This window comes from Perognathus longimembris, chromosome 2 (genome assembly GCF_023159225.1).
Source record: "Perognathus longimembris pacificus isolate PPM17 chromosome 2, ASM2315922v1, whole genome shotgun sequence".
Classification (NCBI taxonomy): Eukaryota; Metazoa; Chordata; class Mammalia; order Rodentia; family Heteromyidae; genus Perognathus; species Perognathus longimembris.
Window position 1 is genome coordinate 20,732,206 of NC_063162.1, and position 14,150 is coordinate 20,746,355.

The 14,150-nt window shown below is 43.6% G+C and overlaps 1 protein-coding gene across 4 annotated transcripts in view; it reads right to left on the reverse strand.

Moving 5' to 3' along the window:
• The window catches only part of As3mt (arsenite methyltransferase), a 28,339-nt gene that overhangs the window by 9,378 nt on the left and 4,811 nt on the right, over positions 1-14,150 (reverse strand). For all 4 annotated transcript variants that reach the window (XM_048338339.1, XM_048338341.1, XM_048338340.1 and 1 more), the window contains 4 exons: positions 13,933-14,002; positions 10,300-10,381; positions 6,617-6,748; positions 5,839-5,981 (listed from right to left, as the gene is read on the reverse strand). In XM_048338339.1, coding sequence (XP_048194296.1) covers positions 5,839-5,981; positions 6,617-6,748; positions 10,300-10,381; positions 13,933-14,002 — 427 coding nt within the window. The remainder of the gene's footprint in view (positions 1-5,838; positions 5,982-6,616; positions 6,749-10,299; positions 10,382-13,932; positions 14,003-14,150) is intronic.

Here is a 14,150-nt window from a genome sequence, read left to right on the forward strand (position 1 = left end):
GAAACATGAGGCTGCTGCTTGAATAATGCAACATACTATTTTGCAATGAACCTTATTTTTTATAAGAAAAAGCATACTTCAAAATAGCAATAAAGGGGCTTGGAATATGGCCTAGTGGCAAGAGTGCTTGCCCCGTATACATGAAGCCCTGAGTTCAATTCCTCAGCACCATATATATAAAAAGCCAGAAGTGGCGCTGTGGCTCAAGTGGCAGAGTGCTAGCCTTGAGCAAAAAAGAAGCCAGGGACAGTGCTCAGGCCCTGTGTTCATGGCCCAGGACTGGCCAAAAAAAAAAAAAACCCAAACAACAAAACAGCAATAAAGGGCTGAGAATATGGCCTCGTGTTAAAGGGCTTGCCTCATATACATGAAGCCCTGGGTTTGATTCCTCAGCACCACACATATAGAAAAGGCCGAAAGTGGCGCTGTGGCTCAAGTGGTGGTAGAGTGCTAGCCTTGAGCAAAAAGAAGCCAGGGACAGTGCTCAGGCCCTGACTTCAAGCCCCAGGACTGGAAAAAAACAAGACAAAACAAAATAGCAATAAAAAGTACAGTATAGTTGCTAGGCATTGTGGTGCATGCCTGTAATCCCAGTTCTTGAAACACTGCAGCAGGAAGTTTGTGAGTTTGAAACTAGTCTGGGATATGAAGCAAGACCATCTCAAAAATGTATAGTATAGGGCTGGGAACATGGCCTAGTGGCAAGAGCGCTTGCCTCCTACTCATGAAGCTCTCGGTTCGATTCCCCAGCACCACATATATGGAAAATGGCCAGAAGGGGCGCTGTGGCTCAGGTGGCAGAGTGCTAGCCTTGAGCAAAAAGGAAGCCAGGGACAGTGCTCAGGCCCTGAGTCCAAGGCCCAGGAGTGGCCAAAAAAAATGTATAGTATAGTAAATATATAAACAGGCAACATAGCCATTTATTATCATGATCAAGTAATATAACTGGGCATACTTGTATCTGCTATGCTTCTGCACAGGAGCTTTGCTTATGCCACTATTACCAGGAGCATGAGTGATAGGTTTTGCTATGAAATAGGATGGCTACAACATCTCTAGGTGATAGGAAGTTTTCAGCCCCACTATAATCCTATGGAATTGCCTGTGTGTATAGTGTGTCCTAGACTGTAACTGTTATGCAGCCTGGGAGCATGAAGGCCTATCTACATGGATGAAGCAAATATGACCAGCTGTTCTCAATTACTAAAATCAATGATGAGCAAAAGGGTACTCAATGGACTACTTTTTCTTCGGCAATTAAAAATATTTTCAGACTAAATAATGGGTGTAAGGTCCGCCCCAGGAGGGCTCCATGCAGATGCCCCCCCCCCAACCTGGTTAAGTCTCCACCCAGTTACCTCCCCCTTCCCTGAGGTCACATCCTAATCTACCTGGCCACCCTCTCCTGCCCCAGCCCTAGATAAGGCAGGGCAGGGGAGGGGCACCCCTTCTCTCCAGCCATGCATCATCTCTGCCATAGGCCAGCAGTTCGAGAATAAACTTTTCTCTCTTGCCTGAATAGCAGGTGGCGTTCTCCTTTATCGGCTGCCTATTTTAATAACTCTTACAATAGGAAAATACTTTCCCACTTAAAAAAAATACACAGGAACCAATAATCAAGCTGAGACCAGTAACCAGGATTGGAATGGAGTCCTTAGCTGTGTTCCCCATACCTCCTAACCATGGACTTCTGCAAAATGATCATGCTTTAGGTCTTCATAAAAATGTAAGCAGGGGATGGGCTGGGGATATAGCCTAGTGGCAAGAGCGCCTGCCTCGGATACACGAGGCCCTAGGTTCGATTCCCCAGCACCACATATACAGAAAACGGCCAGAAGCGGCGCTGTGGCTCAAGTGGCAGAGTGCTAGCCTTGAGCGGGAAGAAGCCAGGGACAGTGCTCAGGCCCTGAGTTCAAGCCCAGGACTGGCCAAAAAAATTTAAATAAATAAGTAAAGGTAGAATATGAAAGATTGATTCTTGTCTCATTCCCAAAGTCAAACAAGACAACAAGCTTGATCACATGCCTGTCCAAAGGCTGGTTATTCTGATCTGGGCCTGGCCAAGGGCACCCCCCCTTGGTCCCCAGGGGACAATAGCCCCTCACCCCAGGCAGAGCATTGCACTGTGGGCCTGGCCCAAGACATTGCCCTGGGCCCGCAAGAGACCATAACCCATTTTCTGTTTTCTATTTCCTTGTTAAACCCTATAAGCCCACCCTCAAAATCCAGTCTCCAGGTACAACCTCCAGTTGTGCCAGAGGTCTGGGCCCCTCGCTGTTCCTCAATTAATAGTCCCCACCTGTGGACGATCAAGTCCAGCCTATCCCTATTCCTTTTTCATTATCCTCCATTTTCCCAACAGATGCCATCAAGCAAGCTGAACTCTAGAGAGGCCATTCTGTATACAGCGAGCCAATGTGTTCATCAAATTACAGAAGATAAATGCGGCCATTGGAAAGAGTGACAGAGCCACCAAGTAAATCCCAATGCAGTTCAGCCTTACAGGTGATAAGGGAAAGCAGCTGGTGACCTTGCCTTTACTTGTAAACTGGATGACAAGGAGAAGGTGAAGAGCTGAAAGTTCAACTAAGGGCCCAGAAAAGTACTGAACATCAGAGAAAGTACAAGCAAACACACAAAGAGCCAAGAGATGAAGAGAGATGTGAAGGCCTGGTGCTGGTGGCTCATGCCTATAATCCTAGCTACTCAGGAGGCTGAGATCTGAGGATTGTGGTTCTAGGCCAGCATAGTCAGGAAAGTCCATGGGACTCTTATCTCCAATTAAATACCAAAAAAGCCAGAAGTAGAGTTGTGGCTTAAGTAGTAGAGCACTAGCCTTTAGCAGAAAAGCTCAGGGACAGGGCTCTGGCCCTGAGTTCAAGCCCCAGCATCAGCACAAGAGACAAACAGAGACAGTGAGGAAGGAAGGAAGGAAGGAAGGAAGGAAGGAAGGAAGGAAGGAAGGAAGGAAGGAAGGAAGGAAGGAAGGAAGGAAGGAAGGAAGGAAGGAAGGAAGGAAGGAGCGAAGACTGGACAAGAACTTAAGAGAGCCCAGAGGGAAGAAGGAGCCAGAATACAATTAGGAGCTCAGCACGGCCCTTTTCTAGGTCACTTTCTGGGGAGCTGCCTGGTAATTTTCCTGAGGAAATGCCTGGAATGGGAAGGACATCCCAGGAGTGGCAGGAATGCCTGGGTTCCTGAAATCCTGAGTAATTCAGAGGTCCTTGTAGCCTTGCAGTGTCAAAGTTATGTGGCCCAGAACCTAGTAAATATGTAAAGATATCAGAGCAATCCTAAGGTTGTTCTTATCAGTAAATTGTCAGTCATATCTGGAGGTCAAACATAATGTCTGTTCCAAGGAAGGTCCCCCTCGCTGTGATACGATTGTGTCCACTGCTTGACCACCTGCCTTGTGGACTGGTCAAGGTTAACAATAGTAAACCTGTGCCCTTCCAGGAAGGAGCAGCTTTACCCCCCACCCCAACCCCTGCATTGTGTGGGGCCCTGCCAAATTCGTGCGCCAATTCTAACTAAAATGATAGGTTGGTTCAAACAGTTACTATGAGGCAGACTGTAACTCCGTTGGCCACCTGAGTGTGACCTGGCTTGACCATGTGATATTTGCCTTTATAAACCCCAACTTGAGGGCCACTCCAAGTCACAGTTTCAGTTCCTGAGTCTGTGCTGCGTCCCTGGCTGGTCAGCTTTTTGCTTCCTCAATAAATTCATCTTTTTGCTTGAGACTGTCTCTGAGTGGTGGACTCTTGGAAGGGATGTGGAATCCCCTCCCTCGAGCCCCATAACAACATCCATCTGACAGAGTCCTTGCTAAAGGAAAAGCAGCCTAGATCATTTAATGAATGTCATGATCATTGAACTTGTTCCTCTGGCCTCGTGAGAAAGCAAGGGTGTGTTGAAGCGGACTCCTACCCCTCTATACCAAGTACAGCTGAAGCATTTGCAGTGGTTTGCCAGTACAGTGTTTATGCAGATTCTATTTTCCTACCAGGAATTATATGCTTGAAACCCTGTTCAAACTTTAAAAACAAGCTGGGCACTGGTGGCTCATGCCTGTAATCCTAGCTACTCAAGACACTGAGAACTGAGGGTTGCAGTCTGAAGCCAGCTTAGGCAGGAAAGTCCCTGAGACTCTTATTTCCAATAAACTACACAGGAAAAGCTGGAAATGGCACTATGGCTCAAGTGGTAGAGTGCTAGCCTTGAGCAAAAGAAGCTCAGGGACAGTGCCCAGGCCCTGAGTTCAAGCCTCAAGCCCAGAAAAACAAACAAACAAAACAAATTAAAAGGGTGTGTTAATTCCTACATGTTTTTTTACTGTTTTGGCTTTTTACTTTGAATTGTTGAGCAAGCATAATTTTTCTGTGAATGTGTGCAAGTATTGGGGCTTGAACTTAGGACCTAGCTAGGTGCTGCCCTTTAGCTTGCTTTATTTATTTATTTATTTATTTATTTATTTATTTATTTATTTATTTATTTATTTATTGCCAGTCCTGGGGCTTGAACTCAGGTCCTGAGCACTGTCCCTGGCTTCTTTTTGCTCAAGGCCAGCACTCTGCCACTTGAGCCACAGCACCCCTTCTGGCCTTTTTGGATATATGTGGTGCTGAGGAATCAAACCCCGGGCTTCATGTATACGAGAGTCAAGCACTCTTGCAACTAGGCCATGTTTCCAGCCCCTATGTTGGGATATTGAAAGCAATGAATGGTAGAATGGTGTCACAAGCGGTGGATATATTTATTTTTATAATATGTATTCTTGTAGGATATGATAAACTATTTGCCACCATTTCTATCAGATAACATTTACTGAGATAACTTATTAAGAGTGAGGTCCTGGGACTGGGACTATAGCTTAGAGGTAGAGTGTTCGCCTTGCATGCATGAAGCCCTGGGTTCCATTCCTCAGTACCACATACACAGAAAAGCTGGAAGTGGTGCTGTAGCTCAAGTGGTAGAGTGCTAGCCTTGAGCAAAAAGAAGCCAGGGACAGTGCTCAGGCCCTGAGTCCAAGCCCCAGGACTGACAAAGAAAAAGTTATTAGGGGCTGGGAATGTGGCTTAGTGGCAGAGTGCTTGCCTAGCATTCATAAAGTTCTGGGTTCAATTCCTCAGCACCACATAAACAGAAAAAGCCAGAAGTGGGCGCTGTGGATCAAGTGTTAGCCTTGAGAGAAAAAAAAAAAAAATGAAGAAGCAGCCAGGAACAGGGACTATGGTCAGGCCCTTAGTCCAAGCCCTAGGACTGGGGGGAAAAAAAAGACAAAAAAAAAAAGTTATTAGCAGGAAACAAATAAAATTCATATAACAAACACACACACACACACACACATACACACACACACACACACACACACACACACACACAGCAGAAAACTGAGAAGCAATGTAAAGAGGTGCTCAAATCGTGAGGAAGACCAGAAACAACGTCAGAAGTCTTAAAGAGTTTGCTGGGGGGTTTTTTGTTTTTTGTTTTTGCCAGTCCTGTACGTTGAACTTAGGGCCTGAGCACTGTCCTTGGCCTCCTTTTGCTCAAGGCTAGCACTCTACCACTTGAGCCACAGCGCCACTTCTGGCTTTTTCTACATATGTGGTGCTGAGGAATCGAACCTAGGGCTTCATGTATATGAGGCAAGCACTCTTGCCACTAGGCCATATTCCCAGCCCTGCTGTTTTGTTTTGAGTGTGTGTGTATGTGTGTATGCACGTGTATGCACGCACATGTGTTTCTAGAAATAAACTGAAGGCCTCATGCATACTTACGTAAATAAGTACAGTCACCAATGAGATATACCCCAGCCCTGTGGATCTCCTTATTTACCTTGAATGTGAAATTTGCATCCAATATTAGTTCTTTTTCATATCCTGTGATTCCTCCATTATAAATAACTTGGCATCTTTTGGCTGGTCCTGTCTTAGAGAGTTTGAAGAGGCGAAAAGTGGCAGAAACAAAACGACAGTCACCTAAAAACAGATACGCATGGCTCATCTTCAGCACTCTAACAAGATTAGTTCACTCAGCAGAGGAGGACCTAACATACCATAAAGATTTTCTTCTCCATATTCCATTAATTGTCTCTCTAGGCATGTCACTCTATTTACTGAAGGAACTCAAAATAGTTCACTGACTAGTAACCTTGTGTGTATATATGTGAACCTTGATCCTCAGATCTCAGCCTCCTGAGTAGCTAAGATTACAGGCATGAGCCACCAACACCTGGCTTATTATTTATTTATTTAGTGTGGCTACTGGAGCTTGAACTCAGGGCCTGGCCTCTGGGCCTTAGTTTTTTCACTCAAGGTTGGTGTTCTACCACTTGAACCACAGCTTGACTTCTGGCTTTTTGCTCCAATTAACCACAGAAAACCAAAAGTGGTGCTGTGGCTCAAGTGGTAGAGAGCTAGCCTTGAGCTGAAGAGTTCAGGGACAGCACCCGGTCCGAGTATATGTGTGTGAGGGAGATTGTCATTATTGGAAAACAAGATGGACATTTCCAGACTGCTTCAAGTCTCCCTCAGGGAGAATCACTCCGTAAATACTAGTCACAAATCTGAATCAATCAAGTCCCAGTTATATTTCCCCTCCTGTTAGTTCTTACCAACAATGCTTTCTAGTTCCTTGTTTTGAATTGTAATGAAATTGGCAGTGACCAAACGTGGAGAGCAGAACCCAAGTTTTTGGGCAAGGATGGCAAGACTCTTCCAGTACAAAGCACCACCCAGGCACTCGCCTTAAAAACACAAACACAGACTAATCAATACATAAAGCAGAATTACAGTAACTAATATTCAATACAATATAGGTCCTACAGAAGTTTGGAGGTTCCTCAAAAACTAAAATAGATCCTTTCTACAACCCTGCCATACCATTCTTGGGCATCTACATAGATAGATCACAAGTCAGGATACCGTAAATATTCATTGCTACATTATTCACAATAGCCAAGTTATGGAAACAGCCCAGATGCCCTACAACAGATGACTTGTGGTATTTATGTACATATATTTATAAATGTGGTATTTATACACAACGGAATTTTACATAGTCATTAGAAAGAATGCTATGTCATTTGCAGGGAAATAGATGGACCTAGAACAAATCATGTTAAGTGAGGTAAGCCAAGCTCAGAGAGACAAAGGGTGCATAGTTTCTCTTATATGTGGAAGCTAGATCCAAAATCCCCCAGAACATGATAAATCATACAGGATGCTAGGCAGTCACACACAGTGAAACCAAAGGATGATATTCTTAGGATAGAAACACAAAGGTGCTATGCCTCTGTGCCTCTGATTTCTTTTTCTTTTTTTTTGCCAGTCCCGGGCCTTGGACTCAGGGCCTGAGCACTGTCCCTGGCTTCTTTCTGCTCAAGGCTAGCACTCTGCCAAAAGAGGGGTATAGAAATGGAGGGACAAAGGGTGAACAAATGCAGCAGTGCTACTCACTAGACACTGTGTTAAAAATGAACTATACAACCTGTGGGTGAGGACGGGAGGGAAAAACTGTGAGAGAGCAAAGGAAAAGGTGACATTATCCCCAAAGAAATGTATTCTTTAGCTGTCTCATGAAATGATAACTTTCCATATATGACCTTTATAATAACAATAAAAACTAATATATCATAGAAATAGAAGCTAACCTGAACATTCTTCCAAAGTCTAAAAAATCATAAGTAAAATTGAGTGTTAGCTGGGTACTGGTGGCACACATCTGTAATTGTAGCTACTCAGGAGGCTAAGATCTGAGAATTGTGGTTCAAAGCCAGCAGGGAAACCTATGGGACTCCAATTAACTACCACGGTGCTGAGAATATGGCTTAGTGGTAGAGTGCTTGCCTAGCATGCATGAAGCCCTGGGTTCCATTCCCCAGCACCACATATACAGAAAAAAGCCGGAAACCGGTACTGTGATTCAAGTGGTAAAGTGCTAGCCTTGAACAAAAAGAAGCCAGGGACCGAACCCAGGCCCTGAGTTCAAGCCCCAGGATTGGCAAAAAAATAAAATAAAATAAAATCCAATTAACTCCCAAAACACTGGAAATGGCACTGTAGCTCAAAGTGGCACAGCACTAGCCTTGAGCACAAAACTTTAGTGCCTGGGCCCTGAGTTCAAGCCTCAGGACACACACACACACACACACACACACACACACACACACACACACACACACAAAGAAGATGAGATTTGAAGATCAAGTTTCAAAGTCAGCAGGCTCTGGTGGCTCATGCATATAATCCTAGCTAATCAGGAGCTGAAATTTGAATATTCAAGCTCAAAATCAGCCCAGGCAGAAAAGTCTATGAGACTTTTATCTCCAATTAGCCAGCAAAAAGCCATTAGTCAAGCTGTAGTTCAAGTGGTAGAACACCAACCTTGAGTGAAAAAACTAAGGCCCAGAGGCCAGGCCCTGAGTTCAAGCTCCAGTAGCCACACTAAATAAATAAATAAATAAATAAATAAGCCTAGTTGCTCAGTGCTATTAGTTAGGTCTGAGATTTTCTTGCTACATTCTTGCCTGGATGATCTACTCAGAGGTGACAATTATATGTTGAAGTCTCCATTGATCAATGTGTTCTAATCTCTGTGTGTTTTTAGGTCAAGTATTATGTATTTGATGAAGCTGGGTGCTCCAGAATTTGGTGCATAGATGTTTAGAAATGTTATATCCTCCTGTAGGAGAGTTCCCTTCATCAGTATAGAATGCCATTCTTTGTCTCTTTTCACTAATTTTAATTTGAAGTCTATTTTTATCTGATATTAGTATTGCTATTCCAGCCTGTTTATGGGGGCAATTTGCTTGAAAGATTTTCTTTTTTTTTTTAGATAGATACAGAATATTTCACCCAGCAGCATCAGAATACACAATATTCTCAGCAGTCCATGGAACATTCTCCAATTTTTTTTAAATGAAGTTATTCCTTATACCCTACCAGACCACAATGGAATAAAATTAGAGCTCAACACTAAAAGCTATTACAGAAAAGTCTCTGACTCATGGATCTGAACAACACATTGCTGAATGATCATTGGATCATTGAAGATATTAGAAGAGAAATTCAAACATTTATGGAATTTAATAAAAATGAACACACAAAATACTAGCTCCTCTGGGAAACAGCAAAGGCAGTACTCAGAGGAAAATGTATAGCTATGACTGGCATACAACAATAAATTAGAGAAATCACAATTAACACTTCAACGATGCACCTCAATCTCCTTGAAAAAACAGGAACAAGCCAAACTCCAAACCAATAGACAGAAACAAATAGTACAAATTAAATCAGAAATAAACAAATTAGAGACTAAACAAAGACCTCAATGTACGGTCAGATACCATGAAAATAGTACAGGATGGCTAGGGGAAACACTAAGCGCCTCCTAGGCACAAGTCACTGGAGACTGAAGTAGTTCTCATGAGACCTGGTTAGATCTCAAAAGCAAGACTAGCTATTCCTGGTTTTTCTGGCTTCCTACTTATCCATGTGATCTATCGCTGTCACATTTGCTGCTGCTGTGATGTCAGCTACCACATGACAGAGCAAAAAGGGAGCACTCACCACAGCCAAGTAAATGTTAACACAATGTTCTTGAACCTCCCAAACTGTGAACTAAATAAACCTCTTTTCTTTATACACACACACATACACACAAAATAAATAAATAAATAATAAGCCAGGTGTTCGTGGCTCATGCCTGTAATCCTAGCTACTCAGGAGGCTGAGATCTGAGGATCATAGTTCAAAGCCAAGCCGAGAAAGGAAAGTTCATGAGGCTCCTATCTCCAATTAACCACCAGAAAACCAAAAGTGGTGCTGTGACTCAAGTGGTAGAGCACTAGCCTTGAGCTGAAGAGCTCAGGCAGTGCCCAGGCCCAGAGTTCAAGCACCACGACCAACAAAAATAAATGAATAAATAAATGGCAGTAAATGAATGAACAAATAGACAGTGACAAGAATGATAACAAAGAAAGCATCATCAACTCAGAAACAGTTGCCTTTCATTTCAACACCATAGTTTTCAGGGTATTTCCATGGTATTTTAATCTTCCCAACAGTCTTATACAGTAGGCTGTAGTATTGTCCTCATTTTACAGATTGGCAAACAATGCCTGAAAGAGATTCCTTAAGTTATCCAAAATCCTATCACTTTTGAGTGCCATAGGAAAAAATAGAACTGTGTACCCTTGTGGCCTCACACCAATGGCTTCCTTGGGGCTAGCAGCAGAATGAAACTCTCCTCACAAATAGCCATCTGTCTTAGCACGAAAACCACAAGAACACCTACCCCATAGAATTGTGTGTGTCTTGATTTCTTCAGGCAGTTCAAGGCTAGCGTACACATCACTGAAATATAGCTCCCCACCAGGCTGAAAGAGAAAAGTGAGTCCAAGCAAGGTTAAAGATTACATGGCCCGGGGCTGGGAATATGGCCTAGTGGTAAAGTGCTCACCTCGTATACATGAAGCCCTGGATTCGATTCCTTAGCACCACATATATAGAAAAAGCCAGAAGTGGCGCTGTGGCTCAAGAGGTAGAATGCTAGCTTTGAGCAAAAAGTAAGCCAGGGACAGTGCTCAGGCCCTGAGTCCAAGCCCCAGGACTGGCAAAACAAAACAAAACAAAACAAAAAGATTACACGGCCCTAGATAACAACAAATTAGATGAGGACACAGGACCAATTTCAAAAGCCCATGCAAGTGTCTGAGCAGTTGTCAACCCAGCTGGCCCTTTGAATAAATGATGGTTGCCCCCTCCTTATAACCTGTAGCCAAGGGACAAGTTTTGTTGGGTTTTTAAATTTTTTTCAGTGTCCTATCCAATAGGTAATAAATTGTTTTCTAAGAATCTCTCTCGAATAAAGATACTTAGGTTGCCTAACTTATTTAGCCAATCCTAACATAACATCATCCCAACTAGCTGTGTAATTAATAGAAAGAAGATAGAAATAGTGTTAATATTAATATAAAGTATTACCCTTTAAAAATTATAGAGCTTTTTATAATGATATTACACATTAAATTTTGAAATATTTTCCTTCCTTAAAATCTAAAGCAAATAAGCCATCAGAAGCTTAAAAAGTATAGAGGTCTTGTAAGGGCTAAGCAAGAGTATAAGGCCCAGAGTTCAAGCCCCAGTACCAGCACAAAAAAAAAGAAGAGAGAGAGAGAGAGAGAGAGAGAGAGAGAGAGAGAGAGAGAGAGAGAGAGAGAGAGACATAAAGAGGACAGGAAGAAAGACAGAAAGAAAAAAAAAGAGAAAGGAAGAAAGAAAGAAAGAAAATCCTATAATCTGAAAGCATGGATTGTAATGGGGTCCCCCCAAGGGAGGGGACCACAATGTAATGGGGTCCGAGGTGGGGAATCCCCCATCCCTCCAAGAGTCCACCACCCAGAGACAGTCTCAAGTAAAAGGATGGATTTATTGGGGAAGTAAAAAGTATACTGACCGGCCAGGGTCATGACCCAGACTCAGGAGCTGGAACCTCAACCGTAAAAAGCAGGCTGGCCGGCCAGGGCTGCAGCCCAGACTCGTGAGCTGGGACCCTGCACCCCGGGCCACGCTCGGGGTTGGGTTATAAAGGCAAATTCCACATGGTCAAGCCTGCCACATGCAGGTGGCCAATGAGGTTACAACACTTACAGAGCTTTCCAGGTCACACGCAGGTGGCCAATGGAGTTACAATCTGCAACTGTCTGAAGCAACCTATCATTTTAGTTAGACTTGGCCCATGGATTTGGCGGGGCTCACATGACACAGGCGGATATGCCAACTCATGGGAGGGCACAGGTTTAACTTTGAACATTCTGCTACTCTGGTGGTCAAGCAGTTTACATAATCTTATCATAGTGAAGGGCAACTTTCCTGGATAGGGCAGGGGAGATCTTAGTGAAGATGGAGTCTTCTGCTCTCTTTAACTAATCTGAGATGGAGTCAATCTGACACCCCTCAACAGCCAATGATGGCACTGGGCAGATCTGACTTCCATATTACATGGATATCTATATCTTACAATAACTTTTTACCATTTAAGTACATCTTAGTGAAGACAGTAAGCTGATCTATAAAATGGCATGCTAAAAAAGATACTAGAACGATCTGGGAATGTGGCTTAGTGGTAGAATGCTTGCCTAACCTGTGTTTGATTCCTCAGTACCACATAAACAGAAAAAGCCTGAAGTGGTGCTGTGGCTCAAGTGGTAGAGTGCTAGCCTTGAACACAGAGAGTCTCAGGGACAGTACCCAGGCCCCAAGTTCAAACCCCAGGACCGGCCAAAAAAAAAAAAAAAAAGGTATTAGAAGACCATTTCTACAAAGGTAATTTTAATTGAGCTCTATATGACAATCCTGTAAACCAAATATCTCAGAATCTCTCTCTGTGTGTGTGTGTGTGTGTGTGTGTGTGTGTGTGTGTGTGTGTGTGTGTGTGTGTGTGTGTGTTGATCCTGAGGCTTAAACTCAGGGCCTGGGTAGTATTGCTGAACTTCGTTTGCTCAAGACCAGTGCTCTACCACTTGAGCCACAGCTCCACTTCTGACTTTTTTGTGATTAATTAGAGATAAGAGTCTCACAGACTTTTCTGCCTGGATTGGCTTCAAACTCTGATCCTCAGATCTCACCTCGTGAGCAGCTAGGATTTCAGGCGTGAGCCACCGGTGGCTTGTTCTAGAATCACTTGTGTTGGAGGAACTGAACTCAAAGCATGTTATGTAAGTGCTGTACTGTTGAGCTGAGGACATACCTCAGCTGTTCCCTAAGAATAATAAAGAGAGGCTGGGAATATGGCCTAGTGGCAAGAGAGCCTGCCTCGTATACATGAAGCCCCGGGTTCAATTCCCCAGTACCACATATAGGGAAAACGGCCAGAAGTGGCGCTGTGGCTCAAGTGGCAGAGTGCTAGCCTTGAGCAAAAGGAAGCCAGGGACAGTGCTCAGGCCCTGAGTCCAAGGCCCAGGACTGGTAAAAAAAAAAGAATAATAAAGAGACACATCTCAGGTAGCACACAGGAAAACAGCACAGTTCCTACCAGTTTTCCTTTTAGAAAGGTATTAGTATAAGTTTCATCTTGGTGGGCGCAGGTGGCTCACGCCCGTAATCCTAGCTACTCAGGTCTGAGGATCAAGGGTCAAAGCCAGCCCAGGAAAGAAAGTCCGTGAGACTCTTACCTCCAATTAACCACCAGGAAACAGGAAGTGGTGTTGTAGCTCAAAGTGGTAGAGCACTAGCCTTGATCTGAAGAGCTCAGGGATAATGCCCACGCCGAGGGTTCAAGCCCCATGGCCACCACCACCACCAAATATTTCTTTTTTTTTTTTTTTTGCCAGTCCTGGGGCTTGGACTCAGGACTGAGCACTGTCCCTGGCTTCTTTTTGCTCAAGGCTACCACTCTACCTCTTGAGCCACAGCACCACTTCCGGCTTTTTCTGTTTATGTGGTGCTGAGGAATTGAACTCAGGGCTTCATATATGCAAGGCAAGCACTCTACCACTAAGCCATATTCCCAGCCCTTATCTTTTTTAACTTCCCCAGGACCTATGATTCTGGCAGAGAAGAAATCAGTAGCTGTGAAAAACACTGCATGTTCTAGAAGACAGTGTATGTGCCTTGAATCTAAGGGTTCCTGTAGCTCTGCAGAAACTGTCCCAAGATCATTCACAGGAACAAGCAGGACAGTCAATAAGACTCATACACAACATACTCAATGACAACCACAACCTCACAACTTTTTTGTGTCCTGAGAGGGAAAAGAACCATACATTGGGCATTCTACCACTCACCTACTTGTATATACTTTTTTGCATTCCTTTCAAAATGGGGTAGAAGATTAAAATCATTTGAACTCTCAGTACAAGAAGAAATGAACAGGGTAGATGCTACCAGCCCTCATCAGTGTTTACGTTTATTATCTCCTTTTTCTTACCTTCAGCACCTGATATACCTCCTGAAGAACTTGCTGTTTATCTGGCACAAGGTTAATAACACAATTTGATCTAAGACAGAGCAAATGAGAAAGGATTTAAGTAACTTTTATCCTCTAACGGCAGCTCTCACCATCTTGCCCAAGCTATACCTTTCTCCTTACTTTACCCTTCCCTTCCCCAAACTCAACTTCTTTTTTTTTTTTTTTTTTGGCCAGTC